The sequence below is a fragment of the Pseudophryne corroboree genome, chromosome 1 (assembly GCF_028390025.1).
Source record: "Pseudophryne corroboree isolate aPseCor3 chromosome 1, aPseCor3.hap2, whole genome shotgun sequence".
Classification (NCBI taxonomy): Eukaryota; Metazoa; Chordata; class Amphibia; order Anura; family Myobatrachidae; genus Pseudophryne; species Pseudophryne corroboree.
Genome location: NC_086444.1, coordinates 1,015,090,633 through 1,015,116,905, shown reverse-complemented (window position 1 = coordinate 1,015,116,905; position 26,273 = coordinate 1,015,090,633). Strand labels below are relative to the sequence as shown.

The 26,273-nt window shown below is 47.5% G+C and overlaps 1 protein-coding gene across 1 annotated transcript in view; it reads left to right on the top strand.

The window, feature by feature from the left end:
• Nucleotides 1-283: 283 nt before the first annotated feature.
• The window catches only part of ASB5 (ankyrin repeat and SOCS box containing 5), a 164,331-nt gene continuing 138,341 nt past the window's right edge, over nt 284-26,273 (top strand). The window contains exon 1 of the mRNA XM_063920659.1: nt 284-515. Coding sequence (XP_063776729.1) covers nt 323-515 — 193 coding nt within the window. The 5' untranslated portion in view covers nt 284-322. The remainder of the gene's footprint in view (nt 516-26,273) is intronic.

Here is a 26,273-nt window from a genome sequence, read left to right as displayed (position 1 = left end):
ACCCCAGCATCCTCTAGGACGTAAGAGAAACTGTGAACAAACATGACATTGTGCTGAGTGTTAGGCTAGGAACTCTTTGTGCTTAGTATGAGATGGCACGTTTATATACGAATTTACGTCAGTAATTCGCTTTGACTTTAGGAAACTGGAAGTGGCCTTAGAAAATATGCCCAACATAAATAATCCCCATATTTTCAGCAGCAAGCATCATGACTGCCTGATATCTGATTTCCTTGGTACCAGCTGTTGTGAGCTGTAGCCATGTGACCCTGTCAGTAGTTCAGACCCACTTCCAAACAGTGACAAAGTCTGTGGTACAGCTATGACGGTACTGGAGGAAAAACCTTTTGCTCTGCAACTGTCCAATGTCTACTTCACTATCCTGGCACTTTTCTGCTTTAAATTGTTTGTGAAAATCAGCCTTGTAATCCTTAGCCATTTTTACATAGTGAAAGGGAATCGGAAGGAGGCAGCACGAATACAAGCAGAATTCTATACCGTGACCCAAGGACAAGGTACTGTACTTATAGATTCTATAGCTGAATTATAATGTCACTATGATCTCTGTATTATTGTTACTTTCCTTAATATGCCTGTAGCATGTGAAACTACTTGTATTGTATTCTCGGACATACAGTATAATAACCATGACATTTCTTAGAGCCTCAACAAATCCGTTTCATTCTGGATGACTGCACAGTAGCTTCTACAGTATGCTCACTAGATAAAGACTATTGTCAAATTTAAACATCATTTTGAATTGTAAAGCATTTTACTTGTGTTAACCACACATATATATGATACTGAGGCCCAGATTTATCAAGCTTTGGAGAGTGATACATTGCACAGTGATAAAGTACCAGCCAATCAGCTTCTAACTGCCATGTTACAGTGTGTTGACAAGAGCTGATTGGTCGATACCACCGTGCAATTTATCACTCTATCTGGCCCGCAGAATTTCCACTTTAGCAGGACATAAATTATAATAATATTTATCAAAAATGTTCTCCAATGTAAAAGTACCTTTGTATTTTCATTACCTTTGCGTGGTGGTGGCAATGTTGCTATTATAGGGGGTCATTCTGACCTGATTGCTCGCTGCCATTTATCGCAGCGCAGCGATCAGGTCAGAAGAGCGCATGCGCCGGCGCCGCAGGGCTGTTGTTGCCTAGCGATCGCCTCTGCCTGATTGACAGGCAGAGGCGGTCACTGGGTGGGAGGGGACGGCACGGCGATGTTTGGCTGCCATTTTGTGGGCATGGTCCAGCCAACACAGGCGTGGCTGGACCGTGTGGAGGGCGGGCCGCAACAACTGCATGATGTCACACGCAGCCGCTGCGACCTGGGCAGCAGTAGCGGATCTTGCCACGGGCAAGCAGGACTTTTGCCCGGGGCGCCGCCTTCCGGAGGGCGCCGCACCAGGGCAAGATCCGCTGCTGCTGTGTGCCCCCCGCTGCCGCTGGACGCTGCCCCACCCCCCCCCCCCGCTGCCGCTGGCCGCTGTGAAGGGAAACTAGACGCGTCTGGTTTCCCTTCGTGGAGAGGTCCTTTACTGTGCGGTGCGCGATGATGTCATCGCGCACCGCACATCATTTCAGTCTGTACAGGGGGCGTAACTGACCATGCCCCCTGTACGAAGCCACGTCCCCTATTGCCACCCGGGGCGCACAGAGCCCCAGATCCGGCCCTGCTGGGCAGCGACAAGTAGCTCCTGGCCAGCACGCAAAAGCTACACTGGCCGGGAGCTACTCCTGAAGTGCAAAAGCATCGCCACTGTGCGATGCTTTTGCACTTCTGCGGGAGGGGTGGGCCTGACATGCTAGCCCTGTGCTGGGCGTCCCCCCGCATGTCAGTGTGCCTGATCGTAGCCCTGCAAAATTTTGCAGCGCTACGATCAGGTATGAATTAGGCCCATAGTCTGTAAAGTGTTAATTTTGTTTTGATTTTTAGTATTTTTACAACTTTATTTATTCACGGTAACTGTCGCTACAGAGCATTTCTATACACAGAATTTGCAAATTACAATATGAGGAAAATTAAAGGTTAATGCCCTTAATAAATTATTTGTGTTTTATTGTGTGTTTTTATATGTTGCTTTATATTTCTGGCTTTCACCAAGGGCTTTCTGTTTTCTATGCACTGTTTGATGTTGTTGTCCCTGGATACAGAATTATGATCTATGGACACAATTGTGTCCACAGAACTGTTTTGTATCTTTTCTAAGGGCAATAAAAAATAAGAATTTACTTACCGATAATTCTATTTCTCGTAGTCCGTAGTGGATGCTGGGAACTCCGTAAGGACCATGGGGAATAGCGGCTCCGCAGGAGACTGGGCACAAAAGTAAAGCTTTAGGACTACCTGGTGTGCACTGGCTCCTCCCCCTATGACCCTCCTCCAAGCCTCAGTTAGGATACTGGCCCTCATTCCGAGTCGTTCGCTCGGTAATTTTCTTCGCATCGCAGCGTTTTTCTGCTTAGTACGCATGCGCAATGTTCGCACTGCGACTGCGCCAAGTAATTTTGCTATGAAGATAGTTTTTTTACTCACTGCTTTTTCTTCGCTCCGGCGAACGTAATGTGATTGACAGGAAATGGGTGTTACTGGGCGGAAACACGGCGTTTTATGGGCGTGTGGATGAAAACGCTACCGTTTCCGGAAAAAACGCAGGAGTGGCTGGAGAAACGGAGGAGTGTATGGGCGAACGCTGGGTGTGTTTGTGACGTCAAACCAGGAACGACAAGCACTGAACTGATCGCAGATGCCGAGTAAGTCTGAAGCTACTCTGAAACTGCTAAGTAGTTTGTAATCGCAATATTGCGAATACATCATTCGCAATTTTAAGAAGCTAAGATTCACTCCCAGTAGGCGGCGGCTTAGTGTGTGTAACTCTGCTAAAATCGCCTTGCGAGCGAACAACTCGGAATGAGGGCCACTGTGCCCGGACGAGCGTACACAATAAGGAAGGATTTATGAATCCCGGGTAAGACTCATACCAGCCACACCAATCACACCGTACAACTTGTGATCTGAACCCAGTTAACAGCATGATAACAGAGGAGCCTCTGGAAAGATGGCTCACAACAACAATAACCCGATTTAGTTAACAATAACTATGTACAAGTATTGCAGACAATCCGCACTTGGGATGGGGCGCCCAGCATCCACTACGGACTACGAGAAATAGAATTATCGGTAAGTAAATTCTTATTTTCTCTGACGTCCTAGAGGATGCTGGGAACTCCGTAAGGACCATGGGGATTATACCAAAGCTCCCAAACGGGCGGGAGAGTGCGGATGACTCTGCAGCACCGAATGAGAGAACTCCAGGTCCTCCTCAGCCAGGGTATCAAATTTGTAGAATTTAGCAAACGTGTTTGCCCCTGACCAAGTAGCTGCTCGGCAAAGTTGTAAAGCCGAGACCCCTCGGGCAGCCGCTTAAGATGAGCCCACCTTCCTTGTGGAATGGGCTTTTACAGATTTTGGCTGTGGCAGGCCTGCCACAGAATGTGCAAGCTGAATTGTACTACAAATCCAACGAGCAATAGTCTGAATAGAAGCAGGAGCACCCAGCTTGTTGGGTGCATACAGGATAAACAGGGAGTCAGATTTTCTGACTCCAGCCGTCCTGGAAACATATATTTTCAGGGCCCTGACAACGTCCAGAAACTTGGAGTCCTCCAAGTCCCTAGTAGCCGCAGGTACCACAATAGGCTGGTTCAGGTGAAACGCTGAAACCACCTTAGGGAGAAATTGTGGACGAGTCCTCAATTCTGCCCTGTCCGTATGAAAAATCAGGTAAGGGCTTTTATAAGATAAAGCCGCCAATTCTGACACGCGCCTGGCCGAAGCCAGGCCAACAGCATGACCACTTTCCATGTGAGATATTTCAAATCCACAGATTTAAGCGGTTCAAACCAATGTGATTTTAGGAACCCCAAACTACATTGAGATCCCAAGGTGCCACTGGAGGCACAAAAGGAGGCTGTATATGCAGCACCCCCTTGACAAACGTCTGAACTTCAGGAACTGAAGCCAGTTCTTTCTGGAAGAAAATCAACAGGGCCGAATCTGAACCTTAATGGATCCTAATTTTAGGCCCATAGACACTCCTGTTTGCAGGAAATGCAGGAATCGACCCAGTTGAAATTCCTCCGTTGGGGCCTTCCTGGCCTCGCACCACGCAACATATTTCCGCCAAATGCGGTGATAATGCTTTGCGGTCGCATCCTTCCTGGCTTTGATCAGGGTAGGAATGACTTCTTCCGGAATGCCTTTTTCCTACAGTATCCGGCGTTCAACCGCCATGCCGTCAAACGCAGCCGCGGTAAGTCTTGGAACAGACAGGGTCCTTGCTGGAGCAGGTCCCTTCTTAGAGGTAGAGGCCACGGGTCCTCTGTGAGCATCTCTTGAAGTTCCGGGTACCAAGTCCTTCTTGGCCAATCCGGAGCCACGAGTATAGTTCTTACTCCTCTCCGTCTTATAATTCTCAGTACCTTGGGTATGAGAGGCAGAGGAGGGAAACACATACACTGACTGGTACACCCATGGTGTTACCAGAGCGTCCACAGCTATTGCCTGAGGGTCCCTTGACCTGGCGCAATACCTGTCCAATTTTTTGTTGAGGCGGGACGCCATCATGTCCACCTTTGGGTTTTTCCAACGGTTTACAATCATGTGGAAGACTTCTGGGTGAAGTCCCCACTCTCCCGGGTGGAGGTCGTGCCTGCTGAGGAAGTCTGCTTCCCAGTTGTCCACTCCCGGAATGAACACTGCTGACAGTGCTATCACATGATTTTCCACCCAGCGAAGAATCCTTGCAGCTTCTGCCATTGCCCTCCTGCTTCTTGTGCCGCCCTGTCTGTTCACGTGGGCGACTGCCGTGATGTTGTCCGACTGGATCAGCACCGGCTGACCTTGCAGCAGAGGTCTTGCTTGGCTTAGGGCATTGTAAATGGCCCTCAGCTCCAGGATATTTATGTGAAGTGATGTCTCCAGGCTTGACCACAAGCCCTGGAAAATTCTTCCCTGTGTGACTGCTCCCCAGCATCGCAGGCTGGCATCCGTGGTCACCAGGACCCAGTCCTGAATGCCGAATCTGCGGCCCTCTAGAAGATGAGCACTCTGCAACCACCACAGGAGAGACACTCTTGTCTTTGGTGACAGGGTTATCCGCTGATGCATCTGAAGATGCGATCCGGACCATTTGTCCAGCAGGTCCCACTGGAAAGTTCTTGCGTGGAATCTGCCGAAAGGGATTGCTTCGTAGGAAGCCACCATTTTTCCCAGGACCCTTGTGCATTGATGCACTGACACTTGGCCTGGTTTTAGGGGGTTTCTGACTAGTTCGGATAACTCCCTGGCTTTCTCCTCCGGGAGAAACACCTTTTTCTGGACTGTGTCCAGGATCATCCCTAGGAATAGAAGACGTGTCGTCGGGATCAGCTGCGATTTTGGAATATTGAGAATCCAACCGTGCTGCCGCAACACTACTTGAGATAGTGCTACCCCGACTACCAATTGTTCCCTGGATCTTGCCCTTATCAGGAGATCGTCCAAGTACGGGATAACTAAAACTCCCTTCCTTCGAAGGAGTATCATCATTTCGGCCATTACCTTGGTAAAGACCCGGGGTGCCGTGGACAAACCAAACGGCAGCGTCTGAAACTGATAGTGACAGTTCTGTACCACAAACCTGAGGTATCCTTGGTGAGAAGGGTAAATTGGGACATGGAGGTAAGCCTCCTTGATGTCCAAAGACACCATATAATCCCCTTCTTCCAAGTTCGCAATCACCGCTCTGAGTGACTCCATCTTGAATTTGAACCTGTGTATGTAAGTGTTCAAGGATTTCAGATTTAAAATAGGTCTCACCGAGCCGTCCGGCTTCGGTACCACAAACAGCGTGGAATAATACCCCTGTCCCTGTTGCAGGAGGGGTATCTTGATTATCACCTGCTGGGAATACAGCTTGTGAATGGCTTCCAATACCGCCTCCCTGTCGGAGGGAGACGTCGGCAAAGCAGACTTTAGGGGAGTGCCTGAGTCCGCTTGTAAAGCCCCAGCGTCATGCTGAGGACTTGGCAGAAAACGGTAGAGGGCTTCTGTTCCTGGGAACTGGCTGTTTGCTGCAGCCTTTTTCCTCTCCCTCTGCCACGGGGCAGAAATGAGGAGCCTTTTGCCCGCTTGCCCTTATGGGGCCGAAAGGACTGCGCCTGATAATACGGCGTCTTCTTATGTTGAGAGGCTACCTGGGGTAAAAATGTGGATTTCCCAGCAGTTGCCGTGGCCACCAGGTCTGATAGACCTACCCCAAATAACGCCTCCCCTTTGTAAGGCAATACTTCCATATGCCTTTTGGAATCAGCATCACCTGACCACTGCCTCGTCCATAACCCTCTTCTGGCAGAAATGGACAGCGCACTTACTCTTGATGCCAGTCGGCAAATATCCCTCTGTGCATCACGCATATATAGAAATGCATCTTTTAAATGCTCTATAGTCAGTAATATACTGTCCCTATCTAGGGTATCAATATTGTCAGTCAGGGAATCCGACCAAGCCACCCCAGCACTGCACATCCAGGCTGAGGTGATTGCTGGTCGCAGTATAACACCCGTGTGAGTGTATATACATTTTAGGATATTCTCCTGCTTTCTGTCAGCAGGTTCCTTAAGGGCGGCCGTATCAGGAGACGGTAGTGCCACCTGTTTTGACAAACGTGTGAGCGCTTTATCCACCTTAGGGGGTGTTTCCCAACGTGCCCTATCCTCTGGCGGGAAGGGGTATGATGCTAATAACCTTTTAGGAATTATCAGTTTTTTATCGGGGGAAACCCACGCTTCATCACACACTTCATTTAATTCCTCAGATGCAGGAAAAACTACAGGCAGTTTTTTCTCACCAACATAATACCCTTTTTAGTGGTACTTGTATTATCAGAAATATGTAAAACATTTTTCATAGCATCAATCATGTAACGTGTGGCCCTACTGGAAGTCACATTCGTCTCTTCATCGTCGACACTGGAGTCAGTATCCGTGTCGGCGTCTGTATCTGCCATCTGAGGTAACAGGCGTTTTAGAGCCCCTGATGGCTTTTGAGACGCCTAGACAGGCACGAGCTGAGTAGCCGGCTGTCTCATGTCATCAACCGTCTTTTGTAAAGAGCTGACACTGTCACGTAATTCGTTCCATAAGCTCAGCCACTCAGGTGTCGACTCCCTAGGGGGTGACATCTCCATTACAGGCAATTTCTCCGCCTCCACACCATTTTCCTCCTCATACATGTCGACACAATCGTACCGACACACAGCACACACACAGGGAATGCTCTGTTAGAGGACAGGACCCCACTAGCCCTTTGGGGAGACAGAGGGAGAGTATGCCAGCACACACCAGAGCGCTATATATATACAGGGATAACCTTATAGAAGTGTTTTTCCCCTTATAGCTGCTGTTTTATTTATACTGCGCCTAATTAGTGCCCCCCTCTCTTGTTTTACCCTTTTCTGTAGTGCAGGACTGCAGGGGAGAGTCAGGGAGACGTCCTTCCAGCTAAGCTGTGAGGGAAAATGGCGCCCGTGTGCTGAGGAGATAGGCTCCGCCCCCTTCTCGGCTGACTTTTCTCCCGCTTTTTGCTGTATTCTGGCAGGGGTTAAAATACATCCATATAGCCCTGGGGGTTATATGTGATGTATTTTCGCCAGCCAAGGTGTTTCTATTGCTGCTCAGGGCGCCCCCCCCCCAGCGCCCTGCACCCTCAGTGACCGGAGTGTGAAGTGTGCCTGAGGAGCAATGGCGCACAGCTGCAGTGCTGTGCGCTACCTTGGTGAAGACTGATGTCTTCTGCCGCCGATTTTCCGGACCTCTTCTTGCTTCTGGCTCTGTAAGGGGGCCGGCGGCGCGGCTCTGGGACCGGACTCCGAGGCTGGGCCTGTGTTCGGTCCCTCTGGAGCTAATGGTGTCCAGTAGCCAAGAAGCCCAAGCTGGCTGCAAGCAGGCAGGTTCGCTTCTTCTCCCCTTAGTCCCTCGATGCAGTGAGCCTGTTGCCAGCAGGTCTCACTGAAAATAAAAAACCTAAAACTAAACTTTTACAAAGAAACTCAGGAGAGCCTCCTAGAATGCACCCTTCTCGGCCGGGCACAAAAATCTAACTGAGGCTTGGAGGAGGGTCATAGGGGGAGGAGCCAGTGCACACCAGGTAGTCCTAAAGCTTTACTTTTTGTGCCCAGTCTCCTGCGGAGCCGCTATTCCCCATGGTCCTTACGGAGTTCCCAGCATCCACTAGGACGTCAGAGAAATAAACAGTAAACTAGAATTGACTGAAGATGGAATAATCCTTTAAATAAGTTGAAAAATCTATAACGTTCTAATAGTGATCCCTCATGATTTGGCTTAATACTATATCTATACAGTATAAATCGTTTTAAGGGAATAGGTATGGGGTACGAACAGTGAGGATGCCAGCAGTCAGAATACAGACATCCTGACTCTCAGAATTCCAACACATTCTGGAAGTAGGGTAACCGTACCTCTTACCCTCCCCCTATCCCTCCCTACTCGCAGCCTAACCGTAACCCAGTTGTAAAGCGCAACAGAATTTGCTGTGCTATTTAAGAAACTGTTAATAAATAAATAACCCTCCCCTCCCACTGCCTAATGCGGCTTTCAGATCGCAAATGCCGGATCCTACCCGGTAAGAGAAACGTGTCCTTACCGGGTGGGATTCGGCATTTGCTCTCCTCTGCTGGCTTTCCGACCCGGCAATATACCGGGTCGGTTGCCATAGCAGCGGGGGGCGCAGCAGGGGCGAGGGTGGAGGCGGCACTGGGAGATAAGCTCATCTCCTGCGCCGCCTCTCCCTATGCTGTGAATGGGAGCCGTGTCGCATCGAAACGGCTCCCATTAACACTGCACCTGACCCGGTATTCAACCCGGTAATAACCCTTCTTTTTAACCGGGTTGAATTACCGGGTCAGGCGAACCGCTAATTCGGCAAAGGTGCTTTCACATCGCACACTGACCCGTTTCGACACGGCAATATGCCGTGTCGATACCGGGTTATTTGTGCGATGTGAAAGGGGTATAACTCTAACCCTTCCCTCTCACAGCCTAACCTTAACCGTCCCCTTCCAATGCCTAACTCTAGCCCTCCCCTCCCACTGCCTAACTCTAACCCTTCCCTCTCGCAGCCTAACCTTAACCGTCCCCTTCCAATGCCTAACTCTAACCCTCCCCTCCCACTGCCTAACTCTAACCCTTCCCTCTCGCAGCCTAACCGTAACCGTCTCTTTCCACTGCCTAACTCTAACCTCCCCTCTCACAGCCTAACCTTAACTGTCCCCTTCCAATGCCTAACTCTAACCCTCCCCTCCCACTGCCTATATATAAGGCACATCTGCCCAGAAAATCGACTCAAACTTTAAAAGGATAAAAAGTAAAGAAAAATAAGTTCAGGCCCAATACACAGGTAACAAACACACTGGCACAATTAATATGCATATATAAACAAGCATAGCATACGTACTCACTCAATATTTATATGCTGTAGTAATACAGTTTGAGTATCCCTTATCCAAAATGCTTGGGACCAGAAGTATTATGGATATTGGATTTTTCCGTATTTTGGAATAATTGCATACCATAATGAGATATCATGGCGATGGGACCCAAGACTAAGCACAGAATACCAGAGGCAGAACTATCGCCAGTGCAACCAGTGCGTTGCACTGCGGCCCGCCTCTGTCCAGGGGCCCAAAGCATGTAATGAGTCAAACTGACTCATTACATGCCGCTGTGCGCTGCAGGCAACCGCTGCCCGCAGCGCACAGCCGCCCAGAGAGGAGAGGAGCGCAGCGGCATGGACGGGGGAAGGAGGAGGAGGGAGGTGGAGGAGGGAGCCGCAGCAGCGCTTTGTTACTGTGGAGGCGCTGCTGCTGCTGGCCCTCTGCTTCACTATAGGCTGTCTTCCGAGAACAGCCTATAGTGAAGCAGAGGGGCAGCAGCAGCAGCGCCTCCACCAATACCACAGCGCTGCTGCGGCTCCCTCCTCCACCTCCCTCCTCCTCCTTCTCTACTGCCCGGGAATCGTCAAGCTGCACCGAGGAGCCTGAGCCAGCAGAGAGGGTAAGTATAATTCTTCTTTCTGTCTCTTTCTTTCTTTCTTTCCTTCTTTCTGTCTTTCTTTCTGTCTTTGTTGGGACTGCCTGCCACTATGTGTAAAAATGGGGAATCTGCCTGCCGCAATGTGTAAAAATGGGGAATCTGCCTGCCGCAATGTGTAAAAATGGGGAATCTGCCTGCCGCAATGTGTAAAAATGGGGAATCTGCCTGCCGCAATGTGTAAAAAGGGGGAATCTGCCTGCCGCAATGTGTAAAAAGGGGGAATCTGCCTGCCGTAATGTGTAAAAAGGGGGACGCTGTCTGCCGTAATGTGTAACAAGGGCACGCTGTCTGCCGTAATGTGTAAAAAGGGGACGCTGTCTGCCGTAATGTGTAAAAAGGGGACGATGTCTTCCGTAATATGTAAAAAGGGGGACGCTGTCTGCCATTATGTGTAAAAAGTGTACACTGTCTGCCGTAATGTGTAAAAAGAGGACGCTGTCTGCCGTAATGTGTAAAAAGGGGGACGCTGTCTGCCGTTATGTGTAAAAAGTGTACGCTGTCTGCCGCTATGTTTCACAAGGGCACGCTGTCTTCCGTTATGTGTAAAAAGTGTACACTGTCTGCCGCTATGTGTAACAAGGGCACGCTGTCTGCCGATATGTTTAAAAAGGGGACGCTGTCTGACGTTATGTGTAAAAAGTGCATGCTGTCTGCCGTAATGTGTAAAAAGGGGGACGCTGTCTGCCGTAATGTGTAAAAAGGGGACGCTGTCTGCCGTAATGTGTAAAAAGAGGAATCTGTCTACCGTAAGGTGTAAAAGGGTCTCTACCTGGTGTAGTGGTGCTACTGTGCGGCGTAATTTGAATAATGGAGACTACTGTGCACCGTTTTATGAATTGGTATTATTTTGTGGCCACACCCCTTCCCCACGAAGCTACGCCACTATGTATTTTTGTGCGCGCCTTCTGCGCGCACTGCCCCTGTTTTGCATGCAGGGGTGGGGCTCCGATGGGGTGAGGGGGTGGACTTGGATGGGATGGGGGGGGGGCAAAGCATTTTGTCGCACCTGGGCCCACCCCTCGCTAGTTCCGCCACTGCAGAATACGTTTATGTTTAATAAACACCTTATACACACAGCCTGAAGGTCATTTTAACCAATATTTTTAATAACTTTGTGCATTAAACAAAGTGTGTACATTCACACAATTCAGCCTGAAGTAGAGATGAGCGCCTGAAATTTTTCGGGTTTTGTGTTTTGGTTTTGGGTTCGGTTCCGCGGCCGTGTTTTGGGTTCGAACGCGTTTTGGCAAAACCTCACCGAATTTTTTTTGTCGGATTCGGGTGTGTTTTGGATTCGGGTGTTTTTTTCAAAAAACACTAAAAAACAGCTTAAATCATAGAATTTGGGGGTCATTTTGATCCCAAAGTATTATTAACCTCAAAAACCATAATTTACACTCATTTTCAGTCTATTCTGAATACCTCACACCTCACAATATTATTTTTAGTCCTAAAATTTGCACCGAGGTCGCTGTGTGAGTAAGATAAGCGACCCTAGTGGCCGACACAAACACCGGGCCCATCTAGGAGTGGCACTGCAGTGTCACGCAGGATGTCCCTTCCAAAAAACCCTCCCCAAACAGCACATGACGCAAAGAAAAAAAGAGGCGCAATGAGGTAGCTGTGTGAGTAAGATTAGCGACCCTAGTGGCCGACACAAACACCGGGCCCATCTAGGAGTGGCACTGCAGTGTCACGCAGGATGGCCCTTCCAAAAAACCCTCCCCAAACAGCACATGACGCAAAGAAAAAAAGAGGCGCAATGAGGTAGCTGTGTGAGTAAGATTAGCGACCCTAGTGGCCGACACAAACACCGGGCCCATCTAGGAGTGGCACTGCAGTGTCACGCAGGATGTCCCTTCCAAAAAACCCTCCCCAAACAGCACATGACGCAAAGAAAAAAAGAGGCGCAATGAGGTAGCTGTGTGAGTAAGATTAGCGACCCTAGTGGCCGACACAAACACCGGGCCCATCTAGGAGTGGCACTGCAGTGTCACGCAGGATGTCCCTTCCAAAAAACCCTCCCCAAACAGCACATGACGCAAAGAAAAAAGAGGCGCAATGAGGTAGCTGACTGTGTGAGTAAGATTAGCGACCCTAGTGGCCGACACAAACACCGGGCCCATTTAGGAGTGGCACTGCAGTGTCACGCAGGATGTCCCTTCCAAAAAACCCTCCCCAATCGGCACATGATGCAAAGAAAAAGAAAAGAAAAAAGAGGTGCAAGATGGAATTGTCCTTGGGCCCTCCCACCCACCCTTATGTTGTATAAACAAAACAGGACATGCACACTTTAACCAACCCATCATTTCAGTGACAGGGTCTGCCACACGACTGTGACTGATATGACGGGTTGGTTTGGACCCCCCCAAAAAAGAAGCAATTAATCTCTCCTTGCACAAACTGGCTCTACAGAGGCAAGATGTCCACCTCATCATCACCCTCCGATATATCACCGTGTACATCCCCCTCCTCACAGATTATCAATTCGTCCCCACTGGAATCCACCATCTCAGCTCCCTGTGTACTTTGTGGAGGCAATTGCTGCTGGTCAATGTCTCCGCGGAGGAATTGATTATAATTCATTTTAATGAACATCATCTTCTCCACATTTTCTGGATGTAACCTCGTACGCCGATTGCTGACAAGGTGAGCGGCGGCACTAAACACTCTTTCGGAGTACACACTTGTGGGAGGGCAACTTAGGTAGAATAAAGCCAGTTTGTGCAAGGGCCTCCAAATTGCCTCTTTTTCCTGCCAGTATAAGTACGGACTGTGTGACGTGCCTACTTGGATGCGGTCACTCATATAATCCTCCACCATTCTATCAATGTTGAGAGAATCATATGCAGTGACAGTAGACGACATGTCCGTAATCGTTGTCAGGTCCTTCAGTCCGGACCAGATGTCAGCATCAGCAGTCGCTCCAGACTGCCCTGCATCACCGCCAGCGGGTGGGCTCGGAATTCTGAGCCTTTTCCTCGCACCCCCAGTTGCGGGAGAATGTGAAGGAGGAGATGTTGACAGGTCGCGTTCCGCTTGACTTGACAATTTTGTCACCAGCAGGTCTTTCAACCCCAGCAGACTTGTGTCTGCCGGAAAGAGAGATCCAAGGTAGGCTTTAAATCTAGGATCGAGCACGGTGGCCAAAATGTAGTGCTCTGATTTCAACAGATTGACCACCCGTGAATCCTTGTTAAGCGAATTAAGGGCTCCATCCACAAGTCCCACATGCCTAGCGGAATCGCTCCGTGTTAGCTCCTCCTTCAATGTCTCCAGCTTCTTCTGCAAAAGCCTGATGAGGGGAATGACCTGACTCAGGCTGGCAGTGTCTGAACTGACTTCACGTGTGGCAAGTTCAAAGGGCATCAGAACCTTGCACAACGTTGAAATCATTCTCCACTGCGCTTGAGACAGGTGCATTCCACCTACTATATCGTGCTCAATTGTATAGGCTTGAATGGCCTTTTGCTGCTCCTCCAACCTCTGAAGCATATAGAGGGTTGAATTCCACCTCGTTACCACTTCTTGCTTCAGATGATGGCAGGGCAGGTTCAGTAGTTTTTGGTGGTGCTCCAGTCTTCTGTACGTGGTGCCTGTACGCCGAAAGTGTCCCGCAATTCTTCTGGCCACCGACAGCATCTCTTGCACGCCCCTGTCGTTTTTTTAAAAATTCTGCACCACCAAATTCAAGGTATGTGCAAAACATGGGACGTGCTGGAATTTGCCCATATTTAATGCACACACAATATTGCTGGCGTTGTCCGATGCCACAAATCCACAGGAGAGTCCAATTGGGGTAAGCCATTCCGCGATGATCTTCCTCAGTTGCCGTAAGAGGTTTTCAGCTGTGTGCGTATTCTGGAAAGCGGTGATACAAAGCGTAGCCTGCCTAGGAAAGAGTTGGCGTTTGCGAGATGCTGCTACTGGTGCCGCCGCTGCTGTTCTTGCGGCGGGAGTCCATACATCTACCCAGTGGGCTGTCACAGTCATATAGTCCTGACCCTGCCCTGCTCCACTTGTCCACATGTCCGTGGTTAAGTGGACATTGGGTACAACTGCATTTTTTAGGACACTGGTGAGTCTTTTTCTGACGTCCGTGTACATTCTCGGTATCGCCTGCCTAGAGAAGTGGAACCTAGATGGTATTTGGTAACGGGGGCACACTGCCTCAATAAATTGTCTAGTTCCCTGTGAACTAACGGCGGATACCGGACGCACGTCTAACACCAACATAGTTGTCAAGGCCTCAGTTATCCGCTTTGCAGTAGGATGACTGCTGTGATATTTCATCTTCGTCGCAAAGGACTGTTGAACAGTCAATTGCTTACTGGAAGTAGTACAAGTGGGCTTACGACTTCCCCTCTGGGATGACCATCGACTCCCAGCGGCAACAACAGCAGCGCCAGCAGCAGTAGGCGTTACACGCAAGGATGCATCGGAGGAATCCCAGGCAGGAGAGGACTCGTCAGAATTGCCAGTGACATGGCCTGCAGGACTATTGGCATTCCTGGGGAAGGAGGAAATTGACACTGAGGGAGTTGGTGGGGTGGTTTGCGTGAGCTTGGTTACAAGAGGAAGGGATTTACTGGTCAGTGGACTGCTTCCGCTGTCACCCAAAGTTTTTGAACTTGTCACTGACTTATTATGAATGCGCTGCAGGTGACGTATAAGGGAGGATGTTCCAAGGTGGTTAACGTCCTTACCCCTACTTATTACAGCTTGACAAAGGGAACACACGGCTTGACACCTGTTGTCCGCATTTCTGGTGAAATACCTCCACACCGAAGAGCTGATTTTTTTGGTATTTTCACCTGGCATGTCAACGGCCATATTCCTCCCACGGACAACAGGTGTCTCCCCGGGTGCCTGACTTAAACAAACCACCTCACCATCAGAATCCTCCTGGTCAATTTCCTCCCCAGCGCCAGCAACACCCATATCCTCCTCATCCTGGTGTACTTCAACACTGACATCTTCAATCTGACTATCAGGAACTGGACTGCGGGTGCTCCTTCCAGCACTTGCAGGGGGCGTGCAAATGGTGGAAGGCGCATGCTCTTCACGTCCAGTGTTGGGAAGGTCAGGCATCGCAACCGACACAATTGGACTCTCCTTGTGGATTTGGGATTTCGAAGAATGCACAGTTCTTTGCTGTGCTGCTTTTGCCAGCTTGAGTCTTTTCATTTTTCTAGCGAGAGGCTGAGTGCTTCCATCCTCATGTGAAGCTGAACCACTAGCCATGAACATAGGCCAGGGCCTCAGCCGTTCCTTGCCACTCCGTGTGGTAAATGGCATATTGGCAAGTTTACGCTTCTCCTCCGACAATTTTATTTTAGGTTTTGGAGTCCTTTTTTTTCTGATATTTGGTGTTTTGGATTTGACATGCTCTGTACTATGACATTGGGCATCGGCCTTGGCAGACGACGTTGCTGGCATTTCATCGTCTCGGCCATGACTAGTGGCAGCAGCTTCAGCACGAGGTGGAAGTGGATCTTGATCTTTCCCTAATTTTGGAACCTCAACATTTTTGTTCTCCATATTTTAATAGGCACAACTAAAAGGCACCTCAGGTAAACAATGGAGATGGATACTAGTATACAATTATGGACTGCCTGCCGACTGCAGACACAGAGGTAGCCACAGCCGTGAACTACCGTACTGTACTGTGTCTGCAGCTAATATAGACTGGTTGATAAAGAGAAGATGTCTATGTAACTATGTATGTATAAAGAAGACTGAAAAAAATCCACGGTTAGGTGGTATACAATTATGGACGGACTGCCTGCCGAGTGCAGACACAGAGGTAGCCACAGCCGTGAACTACCGTACTGTACTGTGTCTGCAGCTAATATAGACTGGTTGATAAAGAGAAGATGTCTATGTAACTATGTATGTATAAAGAAGAATGAAAAAAATCCACGGTTAGGTGGTATACAATTATGGACGGACTGCCTGCCGAGTGCAGACACAGAGGTAGCCACAGCCGTGAACTACCGTACTGTACTGTGTCTGCAGCTAATATAGACTGGTTGATAAAGAGAAGATGTCTATGTAACTATGTATGTATAAAGAAGAATGAAAAAAAACCACGGTTAGGTGGTATACAATTATGGACGGACTGCCTGCCGAGTGCAGACACAGAGGTAGCCACAGCCGTGAACTACCGTACTGTACTGTGTCTGCAGCTAATATAGACTGGTTGATAAAGAGAAGATGTCTATGTAACTATGTATGTATAAAGAAGAATGAAAAAAATCCACGGTTAGGTGGTATTACAATTATGGACGGACTGCCTGCCGAGTGCAGAGACACAGAGGTAGCCACAGCCGTGAACTACCGTACTGTGTCTGCTGCGACTGGATGATAAATGATATAAAAAATATATATATATCACTACTGCAGCCGGACAGGTATATATTATATATTATATAATGACGGACCTGCTGGACACTGTCTGTCAGCAGAATGAGTTTTATTTTTATAGAATAAAAAAAAAAAAAACACACAAGTGAAGTCACACGACGAGTGTTTAACTTTTTCAGGCAATCACAATATAAGTATACTACTAACTATACTGGTGGTCAGTGTGGTCAGGTCACTGGTCAGTCACACTGGCAGTGGCACTCCTGCAGCAAAAGTGTGCACTGTTTAATTTTAATATAATATGTACTCCTGGCTCCTGCTATAACCTATAACTGGCACTGCAGTAGTGCTCCCCAGTCTCCCCCACAATTATAAGCTGTGTGAGCTGAGCAGTCAGACAGATATATAATATATATAGATGATGCAGCACACTGGCCTGAGCCTGAGCAGTGCACTGCACAGTGCACACAGATATGGTATGTGACTGACTGAGTCACTGTGTGTATCGCTTTTTTCAGGCAGAGAACGGATATATTAAATAAACTGCACTGTGTGTCTGGTGGTCACTCACTATATAATATATTATGTACTCCTGGCTCCTGCTATAACCTATAACTGGCACTGCAGTAGTGCTCCCCAGTCTCCCCCACAATTATAAGCTGTGTGAGCTGAGCAGTCAGACAGATATATATAATATTATATATAGATAATAGATGATGCAGCACACTGGCCTGAGCCTGAGCAGTGCACACAGATATGGTATGTGACTGACTGAGTCACTGTGTGTATCGCTTTTTTCAGGCAGAGAACGGATATATTAAATAAACTGCACTGTGTGTCTGGTGGTCACTCACTATATAATATATTATGTACTCCTGGCTCCTGCTATAACCTATAACTGGCACTGCAGTAGTGCTCCCCAGTCTCCCCCACAATTATAAGCTGTGTGAGCTGAGCAGTCAGACAGATATATATAATATTATATATAGATAATAGATGATGCAGCACACTGGCCTGAGCCTGAGCAGTGCACACAGATATGGTATGTGACTGACTGAGTCACTGTGTGTATCGCTTTTTTCAGGCAGAGAACGGATATATTAAATAAACTGCACTGTGTGTCTGGTGGTCACTCACTATATAATATATTATGTACTCCTGGCTCCTGCTATAACCTATAACTGGCACTGCAGTAGTGCTCCCCAGTCTCCCCCACAATTATAAGCTGTGTGAGCTGAGCAGTCAGACAGATATATATAATATTATATATAGATAATAGATGATGCAGCACACTGGCCTGAGCCTGAGCAGTGCACACAGATATGGTATGTGACTGAGTCACTGTGTGCTGTGTATCGCTTTTTTCAGGCAGAGAACGGATTATAAAGTAAACTGCACTGTCCTCACTAGTAAACTCTCTCCACTCAGTCTCTACACTTCTACAGTAACAGTACTCCTCCTAGTCAGCTCCAGTAAATCTCTCTCAGTCTCTTATAATCTAAATGGAGAGGACGCCAGCCACGTCCTCTCCCTATCAATCTCAATGCACGTGTGAAAATGGCGGCGACGCGCGGCTCCTTATATAGAATCCGAGTCTCGCGAGAATCCGACAGCGTCATGATGACGTTCGGGCGCGCTCGGGTTAACCGAGCAAGGCGGGAAGATCCGAGTCTGCTCGGACCCGTGAAAAAAACCATGAAGTTCTGGCGGGTTCGGATTCAGAGAAACCGAACCCGCTCATCTCTAGCCTGAAGGTCATTTAATACAATATTTTTAATAACTTTGTGTATTAAACAAAGTTTGTGTACATTGAGCCATCAGAAAACAAAGGTTTCACTATCTCAAAAAATTCCGTATTTCTGAATATTCCGTATTTCGGAATATTTGGATATGGGATATTCAACCTGTATAGCATTTGATGACACAAAAGAACCTACAGGTCCATTTAGTCATCTCTTTTTTGTCTGTATTTACTTTATGTTTGTGTTACTCTTTTAGCTTAATATTTTGAGATTTAAAATGGCAAAATTATATATTTCTATTTAATATATTTAAGAAAAAAAATGGGATCCAAGACCCAGAAGTGAATCTAGGATTTCTGTCACACAGGGCAAAGACTTATCTTGGTCCCCCTCTCCATCCCAGTAGTCAACCTCAACCTACTGTATATAACTGCCATATAATACAGGCAGCATCAGTGACCACCATATAATACATGCAGCATTAGTGAGTGCCAAATAATACAGACAGCATTACTGCCTTATAATACAAAGATCATCACCATGACACTCATATAATACAGACAACTCTCCTTCAAAATCATTAACTACTGTACTTTAGCTCCATAGTAATTTAATATATTCAACCCCTTAATAATAATTACTTTTATAGTCCTCATTATTAATTATACCAGAGGTTCCCAAACGCTGTCCTCAAGGCACCCCAACAGTCCAGGTTTTAAAAGTATCCATGCTTGGCCACAGGTGACTTAATTAGCACCTAAGTCAATTTGATATAACCATCTTTGCTGAGCCATGGATATACCTAAATCCTAGACTGTTGGGGTGCCTTGAGGACCGCGTTTGGGAACCTCTGAATTATACCCATTATAACAAAATAATTACATTAAACTCATAATTACATCCCAGTTTCCAAAAAAAATCGTTTAATCCTGATTAACCCCCTAAATCATTTACCCCCCCCCCCCCCCTTATTTTTAGTATTACCTACCATTAACTATATAAACTATACTGAACCACCCCTTCCACCCACCATACCCTAACTTACCCTATGAGATCTGTTTTGTTGAATCTTTTCCTCTCCTGTTGCAGCCACACAACTGCACTCAGGAAGCACCTGCCTGTCAGGCAAGTCCCACCGAGGCTGCTGTCAGTGAGGAGGAGGAGGGGTCATGCACCGACAGAGAGAGGCCATGCACCCTGTTGCTGCAGAGCACAGTCCCTGGGAGAGAATAATAAATAAAGAATGTGTGCTGACCTGCCTATCCTCCCTGCTTACAGACTTTGCAGCTGAGGCAGCTGCAACTATAGATTCCCTGCTGGCAGTGGTGTCACAATGGGCATGTGGGTCACTTTTGGGGTGTCACCCGCCGAGGAACATCAAAATGCTGGCTCCTCTTCAGTGACAGGGGCTGGGTGCTGCACTGTAACATTGCGTGCAGCACTCAGCTCCTGTCATAGTGTAAGGGCTGGCACTGACAGTCTCTGGGGGCAGAACTGCATCTCCGGTACTCCCGGATATAATGAAAATTCCCTCAAAGCCACACCCCTTCTGCAAAGTCACAAGCTCTTTTTAGCTGCATCGAGTGTTACCAGGGCTAATGACGCCCCAGCCACTCCATCTGTCACCTGGGGCGCATGCCTTCTCCCTAGCTGCGCCCCTGCCAGGACCTATCTATAAACCTTGGTTACTCACTAAAGCTGGTTACTCACTAAAACTCATTAAAGCTGACAGCATTGACACTGATGAAGTGACAGTACTTGTTTGCATAAAACAGTTGTTGTACGTTATACTCTCACTGATTGGAATTGTCACATTGGTTTTCACTATCCCATCTTCTGCATCACCACGGTCACTTTGCTTGCTTTGCTCTCCCCTCTCTTCAGGGTATCTCCTTCCTTTATCTACTGTGCCCTGACTTACTCGGACAACAACCTAAACCCAGATGCTCATGAAACAATGCTTCTTGGATCAGAAATCTAAAGGTGGCCATCCACTACTCAGACTTGTCTGAACTCTCCCGGGAGCGTCCCGGGAATTGGATCAGACCCTGGCTTTAATTTTAATTACGGCCCTCATTCCGAGTTGTTCGCTCGCAAGGCGATTATAGCAGAGTTACACACGCTAAGCCGCCGCCTACTGGGAGTGAATCTAAACTTCTTAAATGTGCGACCGATGTATTCGCAATATTGCGATCAAAACCGAGTTAGCAGTTTCTGAGTAACTCCAGACTTACTCTGCCTGTGCGATCAATTCAGTGCTTTTCGGTCCCGGCTGACGTCATAAACACACCCAGCGTTCGCCCAAGCACTCCCACCGTTTCTCCAGACACGCCTGCGTTTTTTCCGGAAACGGTAGCGTTTTCAGCCACACGCCCCTAAAACGCCGTACATCCGCCCAGTAACACCCATTTCCTGTCAATCACAATGCGTTCTCCGGTGCGACGAAAAAGCCGTGAGTAAAATTACTTTCTTCTTAGTAAAGTTACTTGACGCATGCGCAGTGCGAACATTACGCATGCGCACTAAGAGAATTCTCACTGCGATGCGATGAAAAATACCGAGCGAACAACTCAGAATGAGGGCCTACATTCACTTCAGATATATCTGATGCGATATATCATGTGCCAGATCGCATCAGATATATCTGATGCACACATGCTACATGCGATTGATCTGATGCTGCTGCTGCCGCTGTTCCCCCTCTTAGTGGGTGGGAGTGGCTAGGGAGATGCCAGTCAAGTGACGCTTCAGATGAATCTGATCAGATACATCTGAAGTAAAAAAAAAAATCCGATGTGCACCTGTTTTCTTCAGATTCAGATAAATAGTTGGGGCAGCCTCAGAGATCTGTAGTTCAGATATATCTGACACGGGAGTGCGCATCGGATCGGAAGAGCCATCCGATGTGACACGATTCTTCAGATATGACGGTCAGATGTGTCGAAATCTGAAGAAAACTGCCCAAATCGGACTAGTGGATGGGGGCCTTAAGTTCTTAACGCTGCTGCCTGACAAGTAAGGATAGCAGCACTTAGCTTACTTGCATCTCAGAGCTCTCACTACAGCTCACAGTGATATACTGTATCTGACTCCTATCTGCCTCTGATAGGGTTCTGGGTCTCCCTTATGGAATTCTGGCTATCTGTCTCTGGCACTCAGGTACATTTCTCATCATAAGTCCAGGATTCTTCCTCTTGGAACTCACACTGGCTGACAATTGACAATCAGCAGCTGGAACTATCTTGTTCCCTGCTGTCTTTCGGAAAGCCATGGGACAGAAAGGACTCTAAGGGCTAAATTTACTAACCAGTGCTTTGTCAAAACCACTGATGATCAGCAGCTATGACTGTGATGGATTTAAAGTAGCGATGTGCACCGGAAATTTTTCGGGTTTTGTGTTTTGGTTTTGGATTCGGTTCCGCGGCCGTGTTTTGGATTCGGACGCGTTTTGGCAAAACCTCCTTGAAAATTTTTTGTCGGATTCGGGTGTGTTTCGGATTCGGGTGTTTTTTTTACAAAAAACCCTCAAAAACAGCTTAAATCATAGAATTTGGGGGTCATTTTGATCCCATAGTATTATTAACCTCAATAACCATAATTTCCACTCATTTTCAGTCTATTCTGAACACCTCACACATCACAATATTATTTTTAGTCCTAAAATTTGCACCGAGGTTGCTGGATGGCTAAGCTAAGCGACACAAGTGGCCGACACAAACACCTGGCCCATCTAGGAGTGGCACTGCAGTGTCAAGGCAGGATGGCACTTCAAAAAAATAGTCCCCAAACAGCACATGATGCAAAGAAAAAAAGAGACGCAATAAGGTAGCTGTGTGACTAAGCTAAGCGACCCAAGTGGCCGACACAAACACCTGGCCCATCTAGGAGTGGCACTGCAGTGTCAGACAGGATGGCACTTCAAAAAAATAGTCCCCAAACAGCACATGATGCAAAGAAAAAAAGAGGCGCACCAAGGTCGCTGTGTGACTAAGCTAAGCGACACAAGTGGCCGACACAAACACCTGGCCCATCTAGGAGTGGCACTGCAGTGTCAGACAGGATGGCACTTCAAAAAAATAGTCCCCAAACAGCACATGATGCAAAGAAAAAAAGAGGCGCAATGAGGTAGCTGTGTGACTAAGCTAAGCGACCCAAGTGGCCGACACAAACACATGGTCCATCTAGGAGTGGCACTGCAGTGTCAGACAGGATGGCACTTCAAAAAAAAAGTCCCCAAACAGCACATGATGCAAAGAAAAAAAAGAGGCGCACCAAGGTCGCTGTGTGACTAAGCTAAGCGACACAAGTGGCCGACACAAACACCTGGCCCATCTAGGAGTGGCACTGCAGTGTCAGGCAGGATGGCACTTCAAAAAAATTGTCCCCAAACAGCACATGATGCAAAGAAAAATGAAAGAAAAAAGAGGTGCAAGATGGAATTGTCCTTGGGCCCTCCCACCCACCCTTATGTTGTATAAACAGGACATGCACACTTTAACGAACCCATCATTTCAGCGACAGGGTCTGCCACACGACTGTGACTGAAATGACTGGTTGGTTTGGGCCCCCACCAAAAAAGAAGCAATCAATCTCTCCTTGCACAAACTGGCTCTACAGAGACAAGATGTCCACCTTATCATCATCCTCCGATTCCTCACCCCTTTCACTGTGTACATCCCCCTCCTCACAGATTATTAATTCGTCCCCACTGGAATCCACCATCTCAGATCCCTGTGTACTTTCTGGAGGCAATTGCTGGTGAATGTCTCCACGGAGGAATTGATTATAATTAATTTTGATGAACATCATCTTCTTCACATTTTCTGGAAGTAACCTCGTACGCCGATTGCTGACAAGGTGAGCGGCTGCACTAAACAGTCTTTCGGAGTACACACTGGAGGGAGGGCAACTTAGGTAGAATAAAGCCAGTTTGTGCAAGGGCCTCCAAATTGCCTCTTTTTCCTGCCAGTATACGTACGGACTGTCTGACGTGCCTACTTGGATGCGGTCACTCATATAATCCTCCACCATTCTTTCAATGGTGACAGAATCATATGCAGTGACAGTAGACGACATGTCAGTAATTGTTGCCAGGTCCTTCAGTCCGGACCAGATGTCAGCACTCGCTCCAGACTGCCCTGCATCACCGCCAGCGGGTGGGCTCGGAATTCTTAGCCTTTTCCTCGCACCCCCAGTTGCGGGAGAATGTGAAGGAGGAGCTGTTGACGGGTCACTTTCCGCTTGACTTGACAATTTTCTCACCAGCAGGTCTTTGAACCTCTGCAGACTTGTGTCTGCCGGAAAGAGAGATACAACGTAGGTTTTAAATCTAGGATCGAGCACGGTGGCCAAAATGTAGTGCTCTGATTTCAACAGATTGACCACCCGTGAATCCTGGTTAAGCGAATTAAGGGCTCCATCCACAAGTCCCACATGCCTAGCGGAATCGCTCTGTTTTAGCTCCTCCTTCAATGTCTCCAGCTTCTTCTGCAAAAGCCTGATGAGGGGAATGACCTGACTCAGGCTGGCAGTGTCTGAACTGACTTCACGTGTGGCAAGTTCAAATGGTTGCAGAACCTTGCACAACGTTGAAATCATTCTCCACTGTGCTTGAGACAGGTGCATTCCCCCTCCTTTGCCTATATCGTGGGCAGATGTATAGGCTTGAATGGCCTTTTGCGGCTCCTCCATCCTCTGTAGCATATAGAGGGTTGAATTCCACCTCGTTACCACCTCTTGCTTCAGATGATGGCAGGGCAGGTTCAGGACTGTTTGCTGGTGCTCCAGTCTTCGGCACTCGGTGGCTGAATGCCGAAAGTAACATAGTAACATAGTAACATAGTATCTGAGGTTGAAAAAAGACAATTGTCCATCGAGTTCAACCTATTTGTGGTCTCCTATGCATGATGATTTGACTAAAATTTCTGACTGATGCTGCTGTCAGCCGTTGCATTTTATCCCTATTTATAGTAACTATAATGCATGACTATGCACCATACCCCTGGATATCCTTATCCATTAGGAATTTATCTTTCCCATTCTTAAAGGTGTTGACAGATTCCGCCATTACAACTCCCTCGGACAGGGAATTCCAAACACGTATTGTCCTTACCGTGAAAAAGCCTTTACGCCGTATTGTGTGGAATCTCCTATCCTCTAACCTGAGCGAGTGTCCACGAGTACTCTGTGTTGATCTAACCAAAAACAGGTCCCGCGCAAGCTCTGTGTATTGTCCCCTTATATATTTGTAGATGTTGATCATATCCCCTCTTAGTCTCCGCTTTTCCAATGTAAACATGCCTAGTCTTTCAAGCCTTTCCTTGTATTCCATCGTCTCCATGCCCTTAATTATTTTTGTCACCCTCCTCTGTACCTTTTCAAGCTCCAGGATATCCTTTTTGTAGTACGGTGCCCAGAATTGTACACAGTATTCAAGGTGTGGCCTCACTAGTGATTTATATAACGGGAGTATAATACTGCAGTCCTACTTTAGGTACTACTGCTTAGCTTGCTATCTATGAGGACACCCAAGTCCTTTTCCAGTACAGAATCCCCTAATTTTACCCCATTTAGTAGGTAGGTGTAATTTTTGTTCTTGTTACCACAGTGCATTACCTTACACTTGTCTGTGTTGAAGCGCATTCTCCATTTGGCTGCCCATGCTTCTAATTTAACTAAGTCGTTCTGAAGAGACTCGGCATCCTCCTCTGTATTTATAGCCTTACACAATTTGGTATCATCTGCAAAAATTGACACCATGCTCTCTAGACCTTCTGTTAGGTCGTTAATGAAAATATTGAACAATAGCGGTCCTAATACTGAGCCTTGCGGCACACCACTTAGCACTTCAGTCCAAGTTGAAAAAGATCCATTAACCACAACGCGCTGCTCCCTATTATCTAACCAGTTTTTGACCCAAGTGCATATTGTGCTTCCTAGCCCTGATTCTTGTAGCTTGTAGATAAGTCTCATGTGTGGTACAGTATCGAACGCTTTGGCAAAGTCTAAAAAGATTACATCCACGTCTTTACCCTGATCTAGGTTTGCGCTTACTGTTTCATAAAAGCCAAGTAAGTTGGTTTGACAGGATCTGTCCTTCATAAACCCATGTTGATTCCTTTTAATGACCTTATTGGTTTCAAGGAACTTCTGAATACTATCTCTTAGAATACCTTCCAATACTTTCCCCACTATAGATGTAAGACTAACTGGTCTATAATTACCTTGTTCAGTTTTACTTCCCTTTTTGAATATAGGCACTACTTCCGCTATACGCCAGTCTTTGGGAACCATACCTGATATAACTGAATCCTTAAAGATCAAAGATAGCGGTTTTGCCAGTTCATAGTGAAGCTCCATTAGAACCCTTGGATGAATGCCATCGGGCCCTGGTGATTCTTCGGGCCACCGACAGCATCTCTTGCACGCCCCTGTCGTTTTTTAAATAATTCTGCACCACCAAATTCAATGTATGTGAAAAACATGGGATGTGCTGGAATTTGCCCAGATGTAATGCACGCACAATATTGGTGGCGTTGTCCGATGTCACAAATCCCCAGGAGAGTCCAATTGGGGTAAGCCATTCTGCGATGATGTTCCTCAGTTTCCGTAAGAAGTTGTCAGCTGTGTGCCTCTTATGGAAAGCGGTGATACAAAGCGTAGCCTGCCTAGGAACGAGTTGGCGTTTGCGAGATGCTGCTACTGGTGCCGCCGCTGCTGTTCTTGCTGCGGGAGGCAATACATCTACCCAGTGGGCTGTCACAGTCATATAGTCCTGAGTCTGCCCTGCTCCACTTGTCCACATGTCCGTGGTTAAGTGGACATTGGGTACAGCCTCATTTTTTAGGACACTGGTGACTCTTTTTCTGAGGTCTGTGTACATTTTCGGTATCGCCTGCCTAGAGAAATGGAACCTAGGTGGTATTTGGTACCGGGGACACAGTACCTCAAACAAGTCTCTAGTTGCCTGTGAATTAACGGTGGATACCGGAACCACGTT